General features: G+C 41.1%; 2 protein-coding genes across 4 annotated transcripts in view; one reads left to right on the top strand and one right to left on the bottom strand.

The window, feature by feature from the left end:
* Positions 1–9,296, top strand: part of mRRF1 (mitochondrial ribosome recycling factor 1) — a 41,131-nt gene extending 31,835 nt beyond the window's left edge. The window contains exons 7-8 of the mRNA XM_075879640.1: positions 2,448–2,539; positions 9,079–9,296. Of these exons, the coding sequence (XP_075735755.1) occupies positions 2,448–2,531 (84 nt within the window). The 3' untranslated portion in view covers positions 2,532–2,539; positions 9,079–9,296. The remainder of the gene's footprint in view (positions 1–2,447; positions 2,540–9,078) is intronic.
* Positions 9,297–9,433: 137 nt separating this feature from the next.
* Positions 9,434–24,306, bottom strand: part of LOC119161259 (phytanoyl-CoA dioxygenase domain-containing protein 1) — a 19,207-nt gene continuing 4,334 nt past the window's right edge. For all 3 annotated transcript variants that reach the window (XM_037413640.2, XM_037413638.2, XM_037413639.2), the window contains exons 2-11: positions 23,776–23,919; positions 23,609–23,684; positions 23,485–23,532; positions 21,185–21,240; positions 21,045–21,107; positions 20,944–20,965; positions 20,752–20,880; positions 17,725–17,844; positions 17,121–17,247; positions 9,434–9,984 (exon numbers count right to left, since the gene is read on the bottom strand). In XM_037413640.2, coding sequence (XP_037269537.2) covers positions 9,933–9,984; positions 17,121–17,247; positions 17,725–17,844; positions 20,752–20,880; positions 20,944–20,965; positions 21,045–21,107; positions 21,185–21,240; positions 23,485–23,532; positions 23,609–23,684; positions 23,776–23,859 — 777 coding nt within the window. In that variant the 5' untranslated portion in view covers positions 23,860–23,919 and the 3' untranslated portion in view covers positions 9,434–9,932. The remainder of the gene's footprint in view (positions 9,985–17,120; positions 17,248–17,724; positions 17,845–20,751; positions 20,881–20,943; positions 20,966–21,044; positions 21,108–21,184; positions 21,241–23,484; positions 23,533–23,608; positions 23,685–23,775; positions 23,920–24,306) is intronic.

The following is a 24,306-nucleotide window of genomic DNA, read 5'->3' as shown; positions in this document are numbered from 1 at the left end:
TGGCCCTCGGAGCAAACCCAACCCCGGAGCAAAGACATCACTCTACTTTGATAGCATGGTTTCCACCATTCTGTCCGCATTTTCCGCCTGCACACACGCCACCTCGTTTCCAGTGAGTACTGGCACGCCTGCCGTATTGAAGCTGCGGATAGTGTCACGGCCGCAAAGCATCGGTCTCGGACAGTCGATGACGAAAAGTTCGGCCTGAATGGTCGTGCCACTCATGGTCGCATTGAGTTGCAATTTTCCGTTGATAGGAAGTGGGCCCTTGAAACACGACAGCTTCATTGTTGTGGCTTGCAAACGTGGCCATTTGCCTCGGTGTCGCTCGAACACTGACTGCGGAATAACACTCACAGGTGAACCCGTGTCTACCAACATCGTGAGCGGCACTCCGTTCCAACTTATCTGGCGCAAAATAGGCTTTACGTGCGCGCTGTCTGTCACTTGATGCGCAGTCAGCGTGTATAAAGCTTCGCAGTCATCCGAACTCTCTTGTGGGTCTTGCGAAAGGGCGTTCGCTTGTTGCCTCCGATTAGTGTCTTCGTCCGACGCTCTACACACTCGTGCCAAGTGGCTGCGTTTCCGGCATCGATGGCACACTGTTCGGAGATGACGAGAATCATCCGCTTGGTGCGAGGATGCACCACAGCGGGTGCAAGGCCGATGCTCATCGCGAGATAGCCCACTTGCTTTCTTCGACTTCGAACGTGAGAGGCCCGGCCGGACAAAATTCGTTGTGTCGGTTACCGGGGAGGGCAGTGGCTGCATGTGCTGCGCGTTTTCCGCGGCGGCCTCAGCAGCCATTGCGAAGTCTTCTGCTTCCTTCAAAGTCAGGGAACCGCGGGTCAACAACAGACGTCTTACGTCGTCGTCTCGAACACCACATACAATGCGGTCCCGCAGCATGCGGTGCAACATATCGCCGAAATTGCAGTCTTCGGCCATGCGGCGAAGGGTGGCTACAAAATCCCGCACTCGCTCACCTTCTGCCTGTGTGCGCGTGAAGAATCGGTAGCTGGCTGCTGTTTCGTTGACCTGCGGCTCGTAGTGGCTCTGCAGATGCTTGATGACATCGCTGTAGGTGAGGTCGTTCACGCTTTTGGGATGGCATCGCCCCTGAAGTACTTTGACGGCGCCATTGGACAGAGCCGCCACCAGCAGGGCTCGTTGTTTTGCCTCGTCTGTGATTTCCTGTGCTTGAAAGCATGCTTCCAAGCGTACCTTGTAGGCGGACCAGCCTCCTTCTTCTTCTGTGAATGCAGGCGCCTGTCCCGGCGCCATCGCTGCCTGTTTCAGCAGCCGCGCTTCAAAGCCTCCTCCCACCGCGTCGATTCGTGCCTCGTCGCCACTGTTACGTCGTGAGTGAACGGCTCAGTAACCAAGCAAGAACAAGGAACGTTTATTTTGCGTGTCTCGCTTTTATGTGCTCGGCGATGGCGATGACGTCATAACATGATTGGCGACACGCTTGCATGACGTAGCACCCACTAGAGAACCCCAGCTGGTCAAAATTGTCCCAAGTCCCCCCCCGTTACAGTACGTCTAATAATTTCCCTTGTGCATGTTGCAGTTTATGATGTGAAACCCTATAATTAATATATTGGTATTCTAGTGCACCTGTCCACTATCTTGGTTGTTTATGTATGTGTATCTCTGGGAGTGTTAGCCGGCTCAACTCGTGCCATGGCCGCAAATGTGGAACATCTTTGTTTGCTCTTCGTGTTCTCTTCATTTATCCTTATCCCATATTTACTGCACTTCAGTTAAAATCACTGAAAATAATGACCTGTTTAAAGGTGAACTTATTTGGCAGAGATCTGCCTCTGTCAAATATGTTAGAAATGATGAACTAAAGTGGCTGGAGAATTTGTTATATTCGTATAAACCACCACCTGTGCTTTTCTTGGCTTCATTATCTGATGGTGTTCTGTGGTTGCATTTTTTCTTGTGTATTTTTATTGGAAACTTTCTTATTAGAACAGAGATGCCATTACATTCTTGCTTAGCTGCAGCCTTTTATCTACTTTGATGTGGAAGGGGGGAGGGGCGGGGGACTTGCAAATAATATTGACAATGCAGCAAGACAGGACTATTGCCAAGTGTTCTTGAGCACTTATATAAAAGTTAAACAGGGGAAAACAAAGCATGTTGCAACTCTCATAAAACTAAACCCTTGAAAAGGGCGAGGGGGGGAGGGAAACAACATGCTTTTTATCAGGGAAGCAATATTTTGTGAAAGCGTTAATTGCACTAAATATATGGAAATGCTTACTTGCACATTTATGAAGGAAATGCAGTCAAGTCATCTCAGTAGCCATTTGTTTATATTTAGTGCGCAAACACTTGGAGCTTTTTTGAGATTGTATTTGACCTTTCTCCAAGTTGGGCAAATCAGTAATATTTTGTGTGATTTTACTCTCTCTCTCTTTTCTGTACTGGTGCAGGTGAAAATGGAAATAGAAAATACAGTGAACAAAGCTGATGCTATGACCAAAGCCAAACAGCAGGACTTGTTGGGAGAAAAGTAGTGCCTTTGGTATGTGTGAATGTACTGGTAGGGGGGGGGGGGGGGAATAAACGTCTAGTAGTTCTTAAAACTGTACTCTGGTCCTTCTTTCTATGACTGCTCAGACTGCATTTTTGTGGTTGCTGCTTCCCAGTTTCAAGCATTTTCTCGCTCTCTTATTATTAGTTTTAAAAGATGGTGGCACAAGAAAGGAAAGAGGTTGAAAGATTTACTTTGCTATTTAACAGTGCCTTATTTTACTAATACTAATATGCACAAGGTGTCCCACCTATTATGCGCCAAGTTGTATTGTTTTCTTAATGGAAGCCTTTTATGTGTATGCAATGAATTGCATATCATCAGCATAACTTGTGTAAACATCATGTATTGCTTTGATAAGGGAGCATAAGCATTTCACTGTTTAATTGTGCAAAGTAATGCTGGTAAGATTTAATGAAGGCAGCTCGGTGTGAAATGCTACAGTTGGCAAGACGTGGGCTTGTCTGCCTGATCTTAATAAGCTCTAAGGAACAGCATTGATGTTTTGCAAAAAAAAACAAAAAAACAGGTATTTACAAAATAGATATGACCACAAAGTGTTGCTAAAAAAATAGTAGCAGTGATTTTTTTATCAAAGTTACTCATGTCATGACTATTCATTTCGAGGAACAAATCACTATTACCACTAAGTAGTATACAACAAGAAATTTTTCACACGGTGTCACTAAAATTCCTGGCAAAAAGCATGACTGAGGGGAATTATCTTCCACCCTATCTAGATAGCAGATTATAGGCAGACACATATTTGTTCTCGTATGCCATCCTTTGATACTTTCAGTGGAAGAACTACAGTTTAAGAAGTGGTTTAGCACTCGCTACACAGTGTCTGTAAATACCTCTATTAGTCCAGAGCGTCTACTGGGCTAACTATTCTTTTAGCATCTGAAAATGCTTTTTTGGTATAAGGTTAAACCTGCTTGTAATAAACCTCCATATAACGAATTACTCAATATAACGAAGTGTTTCTATTTGCCCCCGTTGCTCCATAGAAGCACATGTTTTTGTGACCTCTGTGTAACAGAGTAACAGAGGGAGACAACTTTTATCTAATGAATTTTCCCCTCAGACAATCCAGGAATTTCGCCCCGGATTTTGGTATAAGCATGCATCATCTGCGGGTGCCCCGTTGCCAACGAAGTGCGAAGTGGCAGCGGAGCGCACGGCACAGCAGGCTAGAGAGAGCGCTCATAATTGCGCACGAGTGAGCACGACGGGCCTGCGCCCCACGAGCCAGTGTTGCCGCCATTCCTGCCACTTCGGGCGCATGCGGGGATGTGCTCCTCCTTCCAAACCAAAACCAAAACAAAAATCTACCTTTGTGTTGGCAGTGCCACACTTTTAGTTAGCGTCACATATGTGAGGCCACGCTGCATATGGGGGGGTTCACTGAATAGTTTTTCGCAGTATCTGTGTCCGTGTCGTTCGCTCTTCATTTGGATGCCGTGCCCGTGTGCATGGTTTTACTGCACGCGCATAGTGTGGCCCTCGACGATGTTCAACTTTGCTCTTTCATTCTTTCTTTTTTTAAATGCGGGCAACCGTGTCGTCACTACCGAGGGGATGTCAGATTAGGCGCTGATGGAAACTCTCCGAGACAACGGTGACGATAGATATTCAAAGGTCGACTTGGCACACGCTTCCCTCTTGCGCCAAGTTGTGAGTTTGCGGGGTCGTAGCCTTCATGATTAGCTGATTAGCTTTGGCAACAACACGACGGCGCGTTGAATGCAATGTAATGAACGCAATAGCAAAAAATTATAATGTTATGCGAAGTAAGGCTGGCAGCCAACTGTTTTGAATCGTCATCGAGGTACTACTACAAAACGCTGGTGTGAGCAAATACGGCCACTCCAGGGAGAAGTGATTTTGTCTATAGAGTTTCCTGAATATACACTAGAGGGAACTCTGGCGCTAGAGTCTATGGCTGCTGCAATGCACGGCACTTCGGTGAGCATGAGAATGATGGGTAGTACACGGATTTGTCTAATATTTGTACTTCTGGTTCCGTGTATGTTCGTGTGGCTTGGAGCTGTTTTCTCGCGAAATAAAAATCAGCAAATGTTCAGCGGTTGCACTTCACCACCTTATTCTTTTAGGCTTACCATTTCAAATTGCGTCACAAAGATCTAATTGGTTCATTCTTTCCTTCGAAACAAAACCGAAACACAGCAATAAACGAAGCCACAAGTGCAATTTGCCACCCGCAAGTGCGAAAACTAGGCAAATCCGTGTACTACCCATAATTTCCATGGTCGCTGAACGATCGCATTACCGGAGTCCCCTCTAGTTATTTTCAGAAAACTATGATTTTCACATAGTCCCTTCATGTTGAAAGTGCACTTATACTTGCCGACATTGTAAGCGCTCCAGCGATCGCGACAGCCCTTAAAGTCCAAGTTCATTGTTGCTACATGAGCAATCCCCCCACCCTACGTTTTTTCGTGCTCGTTCAAGACGTGTAGTTTCCTTTCTGTTTGAGCATTCGACGTCTGTTCTAACATGCGGAGGATGTTATCTTATGAGCCTTTCAGGTGATAGAGATGGGCCGACTCATACGATCTCTGCCTCAGCAGTGCTCGCACGCTTTTACACGCTCGTGAAAGTTACGATGCACGACGGAACATGGTGGCGACGGCAAAAACCCGCCGAGAGTGTCCATATAATTGCGATCACAATAGTAGGGAGCTTTAGAATACCGTTTGCAAGCGCTGCGGGCACCATATAAGATTTAGAATAGCGTTTGCCCTGCTGCTAACCGCAACGCACGATCGCAGCGACACCGTAGCCTCGAAACCAGCGCTTGCGGGTCACATGCGGGGCGCCATTACCGCACGCAATTTCGGATTTTTTGCGTGCGGTCCGCGAACGCGAACGCCGACTCAGGTTACGACGCATGCGCAGTGGCAGCGACCGCACCGCAAGGGCTCGCGGTGCGCTATTTTAAAACTCCCTAATAATCCAGCTTTTTACTGCGAAATAAGTGTTTTAGGTTAGCTATGCCTTCAGCTTCCTTTTTGTTTAATTTGTGCATATATTTTCCAAATTTTTTACCGAACCTGCAAATAACGAAATCCTCTTTGTGTCGATTTTTTTTTAATTTATATCGATCTCTTTATATCTAGGTTTAACTGTACTATGTTTTGAAAACACAACCAAATACAGTAGGCATTCAGTAAACTAAAATCTGTTAAACAGAACTGATGCTTAAACAAAACAACTGCATCCAGCGCGATGGGTTTCCTACGGGTACTTTGTAGCCTTATCAAAGGAACTCCTGTTAAATGAAAGTATACTGTACTTCTGTTACACTTGTTAGTGTGACCTGACAAACAAGTGCTTGCATTGCCAACATTTGTTTAGCTTTTTAAATGCCTCTCACTATCTGCTTGGCACTCGTTAGTAATGACAAAGAAAAGGAACAACATAGGCTTTCTTCTTTGGCACCATTACTTTATGTTAGCAATGTGCTGAACTTAAAGAAAGATCTACTGCTGCCTGTAGTTAAGAAAGCACTGTTGACTCTAGATCTTGTCATTCATGTGTTAAGTATTAGTGTGAAAAGTCCATAGGGAACACTGCTGACTGTAGTTACAGTCGGTAATTAGAGTTGTGGTTGTGTAGGCATACCGGTCAACTAACCATGCAACAGATAAGCAGAAAGCTCTGCCCCTATTTCTGCACTTCCCCTAATTCATTTACTTGAACGAGTGTATTCAGGAGATATGTGTTCCTGTGATTTAACCTTAATGAGCACTCACGTTAATGAGAACTGACTTTTTGTCCACTTTCTTCACATTTATGTTATAATTACCACTAATAGCATCCTCAATACTCCTCTTGGCATCATTTTCTGTTAAATGTTATTAGTGTTGTGTCTAAAAAAATGAGCCCTTAATATTTCCAGTGCTTTAGCCTGTAATTCTCTAGTGCTTCAACTCGTGATTAAAACATGGTATTGCAAAGATTAGTCACAGTGATGAAAAAAAAAAGTGCTTAAGAGTTCTCATGAGCAGTCATGAGAACTCTGTGATAGTTACTACACCATCACACAAGTTTATATGATTCCCATACAGGTGGCAACAGCTGTTGCAAAAGTTTATCCAAAGGTGCAGGGTGTTTGACTCAAAAAACACAGAATATTTTTATTGGTTAAAATAACTTTGTAAGTTCTTACTGAATAACTTTGAAGAATATTGGATTGCATGAAGTTATGAAGTGTACAGAACAAAAAATACATTTTATTTATCTGTGTCAATGTTTAGTGCATGATTTCAAGCTACAAGCTTACTCATAGTGAGAAATAAAAGACTTGTTGAAACTAGTAACTGTTACTTTTACAAATTTTTCGAAGATTTGTAAAAGTACACTATCCAGTATTTTTTTTACTTAGAAATTTTTTTACTTCAATTCATGTATTTCAATTGTTTAATTAACTGTTGAGCAGCTTTCATGGTATATTTTGTTTTTCATATTTGCTCTGCTTGATGCACCATCTTAAACGGGAAACATAAGCTGTTAAGTACATGCTGCCTACTTATAATGTCAGAACAAATTTGTGATGCTCGTTGGCTGCATTAATCTGAATATAGAACATAAAGCACCCTCTTGTGCTGAGCAAAGCATTGTGAAGTGATGACTTTACAACCTTGGTTATCACTCCCACCTTACGGATGAATGCTGTTTCAGTTTATTACTTTCTAAGTTGGCTGTGTGCATTCAATACATAAACTAAACTTTGATTTAGAGATAGTTTATAGTACCTACGTTTGCTTCCCTTAATATGGGCCTTAAGTGCCTGTCTTAGGCGCCTCGAATCAACATTTATAGTGCCTAAAAATACGGTCTCCATGTATATGCATTTGTGTACACATAGGTTAATACTATTCATTACACCATATAGTCCTTACTTGGTCCCATACAATTAATTCCATACAGTGAAAAACTGCATGGGTAGTGAGAAATTTTTAAGCCCTGGACAAGTTATGAGCTTACGACTTGGGGAATTTGAGTAAAAATTTGTCATTTCCAGAGTGGTTTACCAGAATACAATGTTTCACCTATTAATGTTTTGAGAAAGTTCCTCATAGAATAAAGAAGTTAATATATTTTATTATGTTTACTTTCTCAAAAAACATTTTTGTGTGTTTCAGTAGTGAAGAAAGGACCTTCACTTATTTTCTGTGTTGCATGAACTAAGTACTTTGATTTTTAAACATCAAGAGCCCTCAGCAAACGAAATAGTGCCCCAGGAGATGTGCACAACAGTGCTCCTGAGAAAAGTCCAAGGACAAGGCTTTTCTAATAATGCATTGACGAAAAAAAAATTGCATTATCTTTAATTTTGCTGTCATTACAAATGACGTTTCATGTTTGTCAGGATTAAGATGAATTTCAGCGTTTGCAATATCTGCTGCTTAGGAAATCTTGCACTTGAAAAGTTAATTGAATTGTACAGTGTTAGAAAAGACATTCACATATGCAGTTCGAAATGCCTAGTATTTAGCTATGGACAACCAGATGTTTAAGTTAACCGAAGAAACAAGTATGGCTAGATGCAAGCGAGTCTCAGGGGTTGACAGTGTAATTTATAAAATTGGTTTTACTTATTGAACTTCGTGGTGCAAAAACAGTATACTGCTATTTTGTCCAATAGCTGGTAAGTTTAAATGGCTAAAACAAATCTCTTTCATGCTAGGACATGCACGTCTCAGAAATAAAGCCAGAAATGACCAAACTTAATGTTTGAAAAAATAAAGTTAAATATTTCGGATTCACCTTTTGTTTGTTTTTTTGTGTCACTGAGTTGTTTGTTTGGTAATTTTTCCTTAATAGGTGATGATGCTGAAGAATCACTTATCTTCTAATAGATTGCATAACAGAAGAGTTCAGTCCAATTTTGATGGCGAGTAGTATGCTGGTAAATTATGTATGGAGAAGCACTTTAGATCTGTGCTACGAATGGTTCTAAAATGACTTCCACAGCTAGTTACAGGATCTGCGATCTTGTGCTCCGCTGCGAAATTCCTTAATTGCAGAGCCAAGGTCACAGTTTTTTAGTGCTAAATTTAGAGAAAAGCTTGCATTTGAAAGGTGGTATAGCATGCTCATTAATTTTCACCATGTTTCACTTTTTAACGAACTTCGGAAAGAGGTCTAAAAAGGTCATATGTAATAATAATAACACTAATGAGTACATGTGTATCTAGACTGTATTACTTTCAGTTATTTTTACAAAAAAATGAAGCCCATATGCATATTATAAAAAAAAAAATGGTGGGTGCGTTTCGTACCATTTTCAGTGCTGGTGTTCTCCTTATAATTTGGGACTGGTGCATTTTCAAACTCATGAAAATGGTGCCAACATATGACTGCCTGGCTCGTTGATGCATTGGGCTACAGCTTTATTTCTGCAATGACTCTGTGTGCTTTGAGAAGCATTATGGAGTGCTGTAATACAGATTCATGAACCTATGGTGCCTTTCTTCCCCCTCCCCTTTTTTTTCTCTCAGATTTTGTGAGCTTTCTGGTTCATTATTTGCTAGCGCCCAAGATGAGCTATGCCAAAAGAGGTGTCTAAAGAAGAACTTCAGAGGGTATTTTCTAAGCATGCCCTGCAGCTTTTCAGATGCAACCTCAGCTCGTAAATAATGTATAAGTCTGCACTGTTCAGCTTTAACTGATTAGGTGGCAAATCACATAAAAAGTGTTAATCTATATTACTATGAAATCGATATGTGTCTCCACTTTCTTGTTTATTTTGTGTTATGTGAAACATGCTTGCTTGTGTGTGCATCATTAAGTGTGATACCAAATATTCTTTTTTTATCTCATTCAACTTCATCTAAGAAAAACACATCCACAGTATCCACGAAAAACAAATGCTCTGTTTATTAAAAACAGAAGCGCATGTAGTACTTCTTAGGTCCTTCTAAAATAGGATTGTTCATAGGAAGTCACTCTTTGTAGCTTTGATAGCTAAATGCAGCGTATAAAGCAAAATGCAACTTGGCAACTTTCTGGGAAATGCTGGTATACAACACATGCACCTTTCTTTGACATCGTTATAATGCAAGAAAATACTTTCAACAAAAAGTTTCATGTTTTTACATGTGTAAATAAAGATGTCTTGCTCTAGCTGACAGTAAAAATGTTCGGTAGAAAGCCTTTACAGAACAGTCATACAGAATAACCCTTAAAAAAGGCTGTGTATAATGAAATGCAAAAGAAAGAAACAAAATGTGCTCTTGCTAAGCGAGACAAAGTACTCTGTACGGTACCTCTTACTACTAGCTTTTCAATTCTACTTAGGTGTAGTGCAGGTGTGGTACGAACAACTTGCACATGCTTGGACCAATCATTGTACCTAGAAGTTTTCGTAAAGTGATGGAAAAGGAAGTTCTTCACTTGGTTGTAACCTGAAACAAATTAGAGTTGTGTTACACTGCTTGTGAAGTTCTTCAAGCATCACAATCTAGCCTCTTTCACATTTATCTGTAGATTCCTTAGAATGAACACCACTAGCTGGCACAGTAGTGTTACTAGCAGAAATGACGAGAACTCAGTGGGAAAGTGTCGGCTGGTCTGGACTTGAAGAATTGTTACCTCTCTGATTAATGGCGATCATGTTCCTTATCTTTATGACAACCTGCACAAGATGGGGGCAAATGCCATATAATGCCAAATTAACTCATTATCTGCTAAATTATTACAATTGACTGCCCACATTTTTTTAAGTTAAAAAAAGGACTACATTGCTGCAAATAGTGCTGGAGATAGATATAATGAAGAAAAAAAATGAAAATTTATCAAATAAAAACATTATCATTGTTTCACCACAACTTACCAATTGCTTGTTCGACCATTCAGACATCATCTTTCTACTTTTATGAAGTTTTTTCCACTTGTGGAAGCTGTGTTCTCGGCAAAACAATTGTTTGGATACTTTGAGGCACTAATCAATCACTTCAGCACATAAGTCGGCACTTTGAGAGACTACTCACTCATACTCACTCACCACAATTTTTTCAGCCTTCACCCTCACTCAAGTTCATACTCATGTCTGCTCCCACTCATAGGCCCTCACTCACGTTCATACTCACTCCTTCTCACACTCATGAGTACTCACTCACGTTCAAACTCACTTCTACTCACACTGAAAGTACTCATTCACGTTCATACTCACTCTTACTCATACTCATGAGTACTCACTCACGTTCAAACTTACGCCAACTCACACTCTAGGCCCTTACTCACGTTCATACTCACGACTACTCACACTTGTGAGTACTCACTTACGTTCACACTCAGGCCAGCTAGCACTCATAGGCCCTCACTCAGGTTCATACGACTACTCACAGTCACTCACGTTCATACTCATGCCTACTCACAGTCACTCCCGTTCATACTCACGCCTACTCACACTCATTGTTCATGGCTTACGTTCATACTCACGACTACTCACTATCTTAGAGAAACATGGACTTTATACCCGAAATTCAGAAAAAGAAGATGTACAAATTATCGCACAACTCTTCATCGACGACAGCAGAATTGGTGGCTATCTTTGAAGCAGTTAAGCTTATCTGCGAGAATCCTGAGCCACGAAAATGGGTGATATGCACTGATAGCAAACCTGCTCTTCAGCTAATCAGAAATGTGAGATCACCTTACAAAAATGGTGAAATAGCACAATGTATTGCAGAAACTGTGTAATATGCCTCATCGCAGGGTCACGACATCGTATTCCAATGGATACCCAGCCACATTAGAATAAAGGGAAATGAAGAGGCTGATAGCCTCGTGAAGAAAGCATTGAAAGAAGGACGGCATTGCGCAATCTCTATGTCTGGGGCGGATATTCGACATTTTATATCGCAAGGAGCTAACCATTGTTCGATGGAGAAGTGGTTTGAGAGCCCTAAATCAAAGGAAACGGTACTTTATGAAGTTGATCCACACAGAAAATTTTTCATAGCTACAGACCTCCCACGACACCTAGAGACATTAATCCACCGACTTCGATTGGAAGTAGCATACAGAAACAGCTTCCTGCACAAGATACATCTATCCAACTCACCGGAATGCCATTGTGGTCATGCAGAAGAAAATGTTCGCCATATTTATTTATTTATTCAAAATACCTTACAGACCCAATAGGGCATTGTGTAAGGGGAGCATAAAGGGAATGCATACATGAATTGGTACACTTTCCATACAAACAATAACATGAACTAAATGTCAGTTATTATACATGTCTTAACAGGAATAAGACTGAGAAAATATTAATAATAATTTTAATAGGAATAGAACGGCAATGAACATCAGATGAGTATACGCGTGAGGTAATGATTTAAAACAAGCTAAAAAAACAAGCACCAATTGTGAAAAGACTTATCATTATTCAAAAGAAAACATCACTGAATAAAACACAAAAGAACTGAATGACATGTTAGTATTCAAACCATCAAACAAAATAAGCTTAAGTTAAGAGAAAAAAAAAGCGAGATACTAGTAGTGAATAAACGCGTAGGTGCCGATTTTGATATGAATAAAACGTGCAATTAATCTTGTAAATGGGTGAGTAGAAGGTGCCGGAATTTTTCCCGATTGCGTTCTGCAACGATTTCATTTGGAAGGCTGTTCCACATTCGGATGACACAGGGGAGTGCAGATGAGTTAAAAATGTATGTTATACCGTATATGCGTGTGAATGAAAGATGATTATTTAGTCTCTTTGATGTGAATGCAGATGTTTGCAATGTCAATGATAATGGCCTTGTTTCATGTACGTATTTATGGAGTAATGAAAGGAGGTTTAGGTCACGTCGGCTGCTCAAAAGGGAAAGTAATGCGTTTTTTTTTAATTTGTTTTATGCTTGCGCAATGTCGTAGTTTTGTGAGATGAATTTAGCGGCTCTATTCTGGATCGATTCCAGCATGTTAGTTAAATAGCTGTAATGAGAAGACCAAACTGCAGAAGCGAATTCTAGCTGAGGGCGAACAAATGTTACGTAAGCTAAAGCACGTATATTTGTGGGCGTCTTACGTAGATTGCGGCGTATGTAGCCTAATGATCGTGAGGCATCACTGCAGATGTTGGTGATGTGGGTAGTCCAAGAAAGGTTAGATGTGAAGGTTACACCTAAATATTTAAAAGAGTCAACACAAGATACGGTATTACCATTAATAAAGTAAAAAAACTCAGAGTTAGAATGTTTGCGAGAGAAGGACATTACTTTACATTTACTTGAATTAAGGGACATTAGCCAACTATTACACCAATTGCTGATGAGGTCGAGGTCATTTTGAATTATTACGTGGTCACAAGTACTAGTTATTGCTCGGTAAATTATACAGTCATCAGCGAAAATGCACACTTGTGAGGATAAATTACTTGGTAAGTCATTATTATAAATAAGAAAAAGCAGTGGACCGAGAACACTCCCTTGCGGCACACCAGAACAAACGTATGAAAGTGGGGATGAAAAGACATTAACAATGGTGAATTGCTGCCGGTTAGAAAGAAAGTTCTTTTCTTTTTGAGTGCGTTAAATACGCGAATGAAAGAGAAAAATTAAAGAACAAATTAGCAAGTTTGGACAGACGGCCCCTCACAATAAAAAAACTACTTGGACCATGGCCTGAGATGCATCTCCAGAAAAAGGCAATAATCTTCCTGACAGACTTTTTAGTGGAGACCGGACTGGACAAGCGCCTATGACAGACAGCCAGAGATGGGTATATATAAAATGTGGTCATTTATATACTGACAGTAGAATAGTAAGGTGTGCGTGTAAATAGTTTGACTGTGTGAACTGCACTAAGAAAACTGTGTATTGGCATAATATTTGAACTGGTTTAAGTGTGCTATTATGTTTTTTTTTTCTTTTCCGTATTGTTAATTTTTGGGTACCGTTCTGTATTATTATTTTATTTTTCGCTGCAGAACTTTGTGATATGGAGTAGCCGAGGCAATAGGCACCTCAACCTCTCCACAGCAAAGCAGTTAAAATAGAACAGAACAGAAACATGAACTGCTGGGCGAGTTGGTAATTCATATTAACTGAGGTGCGCGAAATATTGAAGTACAAAAGGAAAAAACCTCGAGACAGCGTGCCGTGTCCAGGTGTCTCCATTTTGTACTTCAATTTTTTGTGCACCTCAATTAAGGCTCATAGTTACTCACTCACCTTCATACTCACGCCTGCTCAAGATCATAGGCCCTCACTCATCTCCGCACTCACATAAGAATTCACCTTCATACTTACGCCTACCCATACTCAGGCGTACTCACTCACGTACTTTTACATTCACGTACTCATCATCATCACAGCAGGACAAAGGCATCTCCCCTGTTCCGCCAGTCAACTCGGTCCTTTGCTTGCTGTTGCCACTTCATACCCGCAAACTTCCTAATCTCACCTGCCCACCAAACTTTGTTTCCCCTTTTCTCACTTTCCTTTTCTTGGAATCTACAAAATAACCGGCAGAAAACGAAAGTAATGAACAACAACCTCGAATGAAAACAGCGCTTCGAGATAGGTGGCAGTGCACTTGAAGTTGGAAAAGGTATATACGTCTACTTAGGACAAGTAGTACCTGCGGAGCCAAGCCACGAGACTGAAGTAACTAGAAGAATAAGAGTGGGGTGGAGAAGATTCGGCAAGCATTCTCAGCTCATGTCTGGTAGATTGTCACTATCCCCTCAAGACGAAGGTACATAACACCTGCATCTTGCTGGTACTTACCTACTGAGCAGAAACCTGGAGGCTTACAAAGAGGATTCAGCTTAAATTGAGGATGACGCCGAGAGCGATGGAAAGGAAAGTAGTAGTTGTAACCTTAAGAGTCAAGAAGATAGCAGAGTGCATCAGGGAACAAACCGGCGTTAAGGATATCATAGTTGTAATCAAGAAGAAGAAATGGACATGGGCCGGGCATGTAGCGCGTAGGCTGGATAACAGCTGGTCATTAAGCATAACTGACCGGATTTCCATAGAAAGCAAACGGGTTAGGGGGAGACAGTAAGTTAGGTGGGCAGATGAGATTAGGAAGTTCGCGGGTACATAATGGCAGCAGCAAGCACAGGACCCAGTTGAATGGCGGATCATGGGAGAGGCCTTTGTCCTGCAGTGGACGTTGTCAGGCCGATGATGAATATTAACATTGAGGTAGCGATGCGTGTACTCAGGTTACTCAAGAAACAATTGAGCTGATCGATTGTTGTTTTCTTTTAGGGTCGGTAGGCTCCACAAACAGTCAATGACTCAGCGCAATTACAACGCACCTGTACATTCATTTGTGTGCCATGACGCGCAGGAGACGCTGAGACATCGTTTAGAATCTCAGTAATCTGTTACAAGCACTGAAAACGCGCTTTCGTAGGCTACGACGCACGCACGCGAAATAGAGACGCTCTCGACAGCTTCAGTATGCTACACGGTCGCCGCTATGATTACCCGCCAGAACCCAAGACGTTGCCATGCCATCCGGCTCAGCCGCTTCGTTTGTTACACTGCCCCTAGCCCCTTCTGACTGCACTAGCGGGATAGGCGGGCGCCGGGGCCTCGCCGCCACGTCAGCGCCGCGGCCACCCCGGCGACTGGTAGGTGTTCTGTGGCCCGGCGCGACCGTCGAGACGGCGCCTCCCCTCGCTGCCTCGCCTTCAAATGGAATGCGTTGCGTACGACAGTTTTGCATTCGAGAAATTGTGCGCATCGTCGGAGATGTTTTCCTTCCTCTGTGGGTCGCGCTCATGCGGAGACTTCGTTGGCTCGTGCCGTGCCCGCACTGACGATTGCAGGGGGCCTTATTTACGGATCTGCGGACGCGGTTAACATTCATTGGCAGTGTGCGTACACAGGGTTATCGCGGACAGCCGAATGAAACGGTAAATAACGAGTTGCGTTATGTGTGTTTTTGTACTAGCCCACGTTATGTCAATGACAGAATAAATTATCAAGGGCAATTGGGCACTTACTGCACATTGTGTCTGCCCTGTTGAAGGCATAATAAGCCGCCGAAAAGTGAAGCGAGGGTAGAGATTGAAACGGTGATGCGAACAGGGTTCGATTATGCTATCGCATACCATACTATTGATGGCGAAGCTCAACCATCCTCCAAGCTTTCCTTTTTTTTTCTTAATAGGGCACTGAGAAGGCGAAGTTTGCACACAGCTTCGCGCTTGAGAGGTCATGAGATCACTTAAGGTTTTCGTTCAAGGCAACCTTCACTTGAGGGACAACGCAGAGATAGAAACTGCAAAATCGCTGCGCACAATGTGCGTAGCGCACACAATGTGCTTTCTCTCGCGGGCCATTTCAGCGTTTTTTTTTTTTTGTCGCTAGCGCAGTGAATTTCTTTTTTCTGAACCGGCTCGCGCGATGATTTTCATTAAAGGGCTTCTCAAGACCTTGTTGTTTTACATGTATAATCAGTGCGTTGCGTAGACTGAAGGTGCAAGAGGTAAGTCCAGCAAGAACGGTATCTATAGGGACAGGTAGTTCAAAGTTATTCAGCCTAGAAAATTCAAATTACAATAAAATGGACGGCTACCCCCAACTCGAGTTTTGCGCGGTCACCTCGCCCCCCCCCCCCCCCCATCTGATGTAAGATGGCTCCCCCAGTTTCCAAACTAACTGAAGGCTTTTACATACACGAAGCTTGCATACCATAGTGCCCGTTATTTCCAACGTATTGAGGATGCCGTTGCGATGGTTACAAATATTTATCACACTCATAGTAACTCACTCATGTTCCTACTCGTTGCTACTCACACTCACAGCAACTCACCTTCGCAGTCAAGTCTACTCACACTCATGAGTACTCACCCACGTTTGTACTTACTCCTACTCACATTCATGAGCTCTCACTCACTCCTAATCACACTCATGAATACTCACTCACGTTCATACTAACGAATACTCACACTCATCAGTACTCACTTATGTTCAAACTCCTACTCACACTCATGAGTACTCACTAACGTTCATACTCTCTCCTTCTCACATTCAGAGTACTCACTCACGTTTATACTTACGGATACTCACACTGATGAGTACTCACTCACGTTCAAATTCACATCTACTCACACTCATAAGTACTCACTCACATTCATACTCACTCATACTCACACTCAATGTACTCACTCACGTTCATACTCACTCTTACTCACACTCACAATACTCACTCACGTTCATACTCACTCCTACTCACACTCATGAGCCCCCACTCACGTTCATACTCACTTCTACTCACACTGAAAGTACTCATTCACGTCCATACTCACTCTTACTTATACTCATGAGTACTCACTCACGTTTTACTCACTCCTACTCATACTCATCAGTACTCACTCATACTCATACTCACCAAGTTCAAATGAGTATGAATAAGTGTGAGTGAGTGTACTCATGAGTGAGTATGCCGAGCTATGCTTCAGCATTACTTAGTAGTATTTCCTATACTTAATCTGTAGCAATGAATTCCAGTATGAAGGATTGTAAAAAAAAAAACAGTTAAAGAGAAGATATGTCATACAAAAAACATGTACCAGTTTTCTGGGCTGTACTCAGATCCATCTTTGTCGATAATGTGAAATGTGTAGGCTGGCCGAGGAAAAAGAGAACAGTTTTTTTCACTCTTGTGCACGACATTTCCATGGATGATAACACATGAACCTGTTAAAGAGAGCACACCACTCGTGTAAGAATGTTCTTTTCCAACCCTGACGCTTACTTCCTGTGTATCAAAGAAAAAAAAAAAGCACCTTTGTGCAGTAAAGGTGTATAAAAGTCAGACCAAATAGATTCTCCATCACGCGGTACTATCACACTTTGAAGCTGTGGTCAACCATGTGAATAGCTGCACCACAAGGAATTGAAACCATCAACCAATTGGTTGTGCCAGGATGAAACGAACCTGCCTGTGTTAAAAATGGTTTTGATTGTACTAGTTAATTTGCATTATCATTACTCTAAGCACATTTTGTGAATTTTTTTTTATGACACCTGCTTTTTTAAATGTCTGATATCTATTATTTACTACTTTTGAGCCACAGATTATATATCTAGCCTAACTGAACATAATCTGCAGAGCCTAACAGGAGCAGCATAACATTATAAAGACATTCAAAGTGAATGGTTGCATCAACAAACCTTTGAACACTGGGACAGGCACAAATGTTTCATTGCTGTAATCATGGGCAGACAGTTCAACCATTTTTAACAATGGTCCTTCTGGTTCACGATTCCGAACATATCTTCTTGAAAGGCTCACTGTGGGGAGATTAAAGAGAGTGCTGTTCACAAATGTGTGTAGTTATTCAGAAAGACCAACACTTCACACACAGAAAGGTGTTGGCATATATGCATTGATGTACTCAAATTTATTTATAATTAATTAACTGAATTGATCGACAGATCATGGGAGAGGCCTTTGCCCTGTAGTGGGCGTACTCAGGCTCATGATGATGAATTTATGGGAACAGTTAAAGCTTTGTAGCCTGCAATATCCAATTATTATTGTGATAAGTGCTCTGAATTTGTACGAAAACCTGCAGACTAGTTTTTTATAAGCCCTCATGGATGAGCATCTGCAAGTAATGCAGCAAAAAGATTTTTTTTCTTGCACACTTTCAGCTATGAGCGCTTAGTTCCTGGTAAAATGCCTTCGGTTAAAACTTACTGACATTATCATCTGTTCGATTAGTGCAAGGACATAAGGAGGAATAAATGTGGCCCGTGACTAGCTTTTATTTTTTTAAGTACAGTCTGAGGAGAATACTCACATGGTAGAGGTATTGCGCTGTTGATGTAAAAAAAGTATGATAGTATATACACACACGAAACGTTGTTGGCATGGTGCAGTGACATACTCCTACTTCATAGCTAAGACAAAACTTCATAGCTAAGAGTACCTAAGTGATATTACCTAAGTAATACATAAACACTTGTGGACTGGTGTGTTTTGAAGGAACAATAAAGAAAAGTAATTAGTCTGGATTCATAAATTATACTCCTAGAACACTGAAACTGTGCTGTGCCATGATATAATAAGTCAGTGAACCAGCAGAAGTGCCAAAGTACAATAAATGAAATAAAAGCAGGGTGCTAATGCCGTCTTGAGAAATTTCCATTATAGCTACATTACGTTGCAGAGGGCATGTGGCGGATGGACTGACTGTGAGACAATATGTCCGTGCGGTATGGCTGTTTATTCTCCGTCTGCTGAGCTGCAGTAGAACGCGAGTGTGGGCCGCCACCGCGAGAGGGGGAAGAAAAGAGAGGAGGAGAAAAGCGTACAAAGGAAGATGTTTTAGGCATATACAAAAGCACAGTGTAAGAGAAAACACAGAGAGTAAAGTTGATGGCACGGAGTTTATGTTATGCAGTGGTGTGGAGGCGTGAGTTCCGACGCTAACCACTATGTCATGGAACAGGATGCAACCGACTGGGTACTGAATAATATTTGTAATTAGGATGACCAAAACTACATTACAAAGGAAGAAGAGGTTCAACCAAGAAAATTTGGAGAGAGCTCTCGACACAGAAATGGCAGAAACATATACACGTAACATCGCTTGTCTGTTGGCTTCATGTGCTTGTCGGTGATGAAGATCGGGAACTTTCGATTCCCTTCCTCATTCACAACGCTGCATTAATATCTCGGTGCCATTGTTTGTGTGCAAGGTTGAAAAAGATATGCTTTTGCCCTAATCTTCTGTGCCATTAATCGATTGTGAATGCTTGAAGGCACAGTTTGATTCCTGGCCACAGCGGCCACATTTGGATGGAGTCGAAATGCAAAGAACACCCATTAGCTTAGATTTAGGTACATGTTACATAACCCCAGATGGTCTTAATGCATTCAGAGTATACAGCCAATGTGTCTCGTAGAATTATATCATGGTTTTGGCACGTAAAACCCAAAAATAATCATTCGCATAGTGAATGCACCACTGTCTTGGTGCACAGTCTTAGTGAAAACTTCTGAAAACTGACTTAATGCTCCTCTTTATGATTATTTTAACCTATGTCTGTCTAATAAGGCAACAGCGGTTAGTTTTGCCCAGAAAAACAAATCAAGTATGGAAGTAAATTTTGATTTATTCCAAAATATTTTTGTCATTTTCGTTCCGTTCCGACACACTGGTTGTAACCGCATGTTTGAATCCACATATACGAAAATTTGTCAAGTTCACTTGCACGTTAGACTGGCACCTGAATAGGGTAAGTTGAAGGGACGCACTAAACAGCAGAACAATTTGTCTTGTATTCCACATGTGGCAATTACTTTAACATTTTAGCACTAAAAGATGTCCTATTCTTTGAACAATTCATTGCAGTGACTACATGGTACCAAAGTCACCACGCTTGCTGCGAGGAGACGTTTATTAAGTGAGAAAATGCGCAAAAAAAAAAACAGGGTGGTGATGCCATCTTGTAGTTTTTGCACCATTCACCATGAGGTGACATGTTTTGACTGCGCCTATAAGGGCCTACATAGTTCCTAATCAGCAAACATTGAGTACATTGTCCTCTTAGGGGGTAATGGATTTAAGGGACATTAGTCTGTCAGTGTACAAAATCATTCAAAAATCAATTTTTTGAAAACCGCATTTTTGTAACACACGGGCATGCCTGCCTCTGGCTAAGTTTCTCGCACCTTGAATTGATACTTTGGCCGTAACAGCAATATATACCACAAAAATAGCCTGTTTTATAAGTAAAAAAAAAGCATCAAAACTGAGCCTATTCATGCCATGCTGCTGCTGAAGAATATACGCAGCAGCAGTAGGCAAGCAGGTTATATCTCTGGTGGCCTCTAATCATCCACTGAGAAAAACTGAACGTCTTGTGTTACATGAGGTTCAAAATCGGCTTTATCGTTTTTTCTAGATTTTCTCGCAACCTGAATATTTTATCATAAAAAAAAAAACGTGGGTATACGAGAGAAAATAGACAACAGGACAGATCGCTGGTCTCTCGTATACCCGTGCTGTTTTTTTATGGCGCATCTATGCCAACTAGCTCAAGTTTTATCCTTGAATATTTTACCCTTCACAACCTTTCAGAAGTAATTTTTGAGTAATAGGAGCACCTAGAACTGTCGTAGCATGCACTCGGACATGAAAAAAATTGTGTAGTTGCAAACTAGTGGCACCCTCCTTTATATTTGCTTACTAGTTTTGTGGGATCCAGGAATATACCAGAGGCAACCATTCTCCATTGTGGCATCTTCCAGTGGAAACCAGAGGCCAATAAGCTTGTTTGGCTCAGTGTACAAAAATGTTGCATCCTGGTGTGCTGTCACTAAATACCAAAAGCGGCAGCACTCAGTTTCCAAGTCTGGTAGTTATTTTATCTTTGTCTTACCTTCGCCTCCGATTTCTGGGTTCTGAAAAGTGGTGGGGGTAGTCGACATTTAGGCAGTACAACCATTAATCGTAACTGTAATGATATTGCACAAATTGTACCTTGAAAATGTACATGCTTTGAACAATGCATGGATCCTGGAATCCAACTTCTCTAACCAGTGCCTGAAATGAAACCATCTTGTTTGAAATGTCCCTGTATTTTTGCTTTTTCCAATGCAAAATAAGTTGCTAATGTGTACCTTTACTTTGGAGCTGAAGGAGATGCGTCTAAAAACGGGATTCAGCCAGTGCAAAGCTGCAACATGCAAGTTGAGCTCTTAAAATGTCAGGCACATATATGCTAGATACTATCACTTTAACTTCAGCCACATACATACGGGTTCTATTACAGCTGAGAATTTAATATATTCAGTCTACTTTCAGCATGTCAGCACATGTCGAGTGAAGGTTTTTCTGAATAAAAAACATTACCGTAAAATATCAAACAAGCCCCCCCCCCCTCCCTAAGGTGAAAGATAATCCGACCAGATTTGGGAAGGGGGCGCTTGCTCTGTCCCGGATCGGTCATTGGCACTTGTTTGGTATGTTATGATATGCATTTTTTAAGTGAAGGGTATCCATGGTCATACTTCATTTTTAAGCTCTAATCCTTTTGTTTAATCTGCTGTTAATGACTTCATTTACTTCAATATAATTAATATATTGCATGTCAATGCATTTCTGTACTATGGCTTTTAAAGGGTGTCTCTAGGACAGGCTCCAGGTAATTTTGACCATCAGAAAATAATTGCATATGCTGCAGTTTTAGTGCATGAGGATGTTGGCATCTAGCTTTACCAGCTACCATAGTCATGTACAAGCAAAACGAAATGTAACATTGCAGGCATTATTTGTTCATTTTGGTTACCTGCCTTCAACATCTCATCACTTTATTATCATCACTATTGTGTTCAGGCTCTTTTTAACTTCACTGGAGAGACTTTTCAATACTCCAGTTTTCTTTAGATTGAACCTACGTTATATACACCAATTTCCTAGATTGGTCAGTTCATATTACGTAGGAATGAATGAAGGTGAACACATCAAGAGACCTATTTTTGTTAAGCACCACCAGCATGAAGCCAGCTGATACTGAATTCAAGGAAACCATTATGTAGCTTTTAATTAAGTTATAGCAATTATAGTATAAAGGTAAATGCAAGTGGATGAAAGAACAATTTGCCACCACTGGAACACAGACCCACAAACTTTGGCACCTGTTACCCCATCTCCTTTCTTGCACATTGTTGTATGTGTAACCTTAGCAGTGTTGGCCGGCCTGTTCCACTCATGGTCATGACAGTGAATGTGCCCCCCTGATGCTGCCATTTCCTTTAAAAGAACTGTCAACAGATAGCTTTCTTTATGCTTCAACAAAGGAGTACCAAGTGCCATCTACACATCCAGTTTTTTTTTTTTATTCACTGAGCCTGCTCCATTTTGACCTTAATAGGCCTTATTTTTAGTTGTCCCTAAATCAGCATATTATAAGCTGCATTGTAAAAGACAGAAGTTCAGGGAAAGATGGGAGCTTGAAGTGAAGAGAAATTGTTGAACAGGAAAAATTCCTGGGGGGACAAAAGTTTGCTGTTGTCCTCTTCCACGATACACATAAAAATGCTGCTGAGGAAGCAGCAGCTACCCTGCCAAAGTCTCTTTATCGAAATGTTGGCTCCAGTCATATGCCCTGCTCGACTGTTTCTAATCGTGAGGTTCAAGCACACTGTATATCAGTAGTTCATACATATAACCTAATTAATGCCCATTCCATAGATTTTTTTTTTTGTCATTCAAAGTAGCAGAGTTTCCTCCTATTAGTCCATGTGCATTCTTTGTATCCCTCTAATACATCTAGGCATCGACCCATTGCTGACATTTATCGCAACAGCTTGTGCTAGCATTTTTGACCATCTTTGTAAAACATATGCACACTCTTCATTTCTTTGGTTCCACATAATCCTTATCTATAAAAATTATGAACACACCAAGTGCTCCTAATAAGGATTTCATTTATGAACAGATTTTCATTTGCTTTGTATTTTTGCATATAACACATTAAAATTCTTGTTTTCCATCCTGGTGCTGACTTTTCCTGGCAGTGGCGGCTATCCTACCATTTGTGCATGCTGATAATCACTGCGGCAAGTCTAATTCATTGGATTGCATTTGCAGCCAGGAATTGTCAAGAGCACCAAGAGAAAAAACTCACTATTTGATGCTTTTCCAAGCTTAAATTTCCATAGTTTTTATGTATATTGTGTTAAATATTGCTCAATTACCTAAAGTTCTAAATCAGTATGAAGAATGACAGACTTTCGGTCTTTTGTATGCACGAAATTTATACCTAGACTTAGCTCACTTAGTCTTATGGTTTACTAGTAGATCACAGAATTTTACAAGCTGTAGCTTGCCATGCTGTTTCACCCACAAGACTAAATTTGCAATCAACTCTTACCAGTCATGCCTACTCTGCAAAATACTTGCTTCATCTACAGCTTACCATGCCCAATCTTGTTTATGCTCCTTGATTTACTTACTACCAGGTTTCCTGTAAGGCAGAAAGTCATCTTTAAGTCACGACAAGTATTAGGATGAAAAATTGCAGTTATTGCTTTCGATACTACCTTGCTCATCAAATGCGTCTTCTTCAAAAAAAGCTCGAATCTTGTCACCAGATTCCAAGAAGTATGTGTTTCTTCCCTTCAAATAGAATGCATTTTTGCATAGCTGATTAGTTTGTTAATGCCTCATTATGGCTGTTTTGGCTAGATAGTGAACTTCCTTATGTTACCTCATTATTTGTTGTGGTGAAAATGGTTGGCTGTTCGATGTTGTCTTCAATGCTGTCGATTATTTTTTGACACTCTTGCTTCATCTGCTTGACTTCATTATCTGATAGAAAGTCAGGTATTGATACCAGGCCTGTCTTGTGCAACTGAAATGTTAGAGAGCTTTAGGTTAGGAGGTGTGGGTGGCTTCTGCCCCATTATCTATAACTGTCTATTTTGTAGCAATACGAGTGTCATTTTCGTGACTTCGAACGTATTTTAACTGTGATACAAGGCAGTAAACACATTACAGACATACTGAAAAATGACTAAATAATATACAAATAAAAAAAAATGCTGATTAAGAAGCACAAGTACACCTCTCATAATCTGCATAACTGTGCTCCAACCTCTGATTATGTGCCAATGCTGCATAAAGGTATACTTTTAGCATTATGAAACTAACTTTTTGCTTCAGTAATTATAGCACATCTGTCACTAGAAAAAGGTAGTGATGCTAAGTGAGAATAAAAACTGTAGAAAAATATACCCAC

The sequence above is a fragment of the Rhipicephalus microplus genome, chromosome X (genome assembly GCF_043290135.1).
Source record: "Rhipicephalus microplus isolate Deutch F79 chromosome X, USDA_Rmic, whole genome shotgun sequence".
NCBI lineage: Eukaryota > Metazoa > Arthropoda > Arachnida > Ixodida > Ixodidae > Rhipicephalus > Rhipicephalus microplus.
Note: the sequence above shows the minus strand (reverse complement) of the source record. Positions and strands in the feature narration are given on the sequence as shown.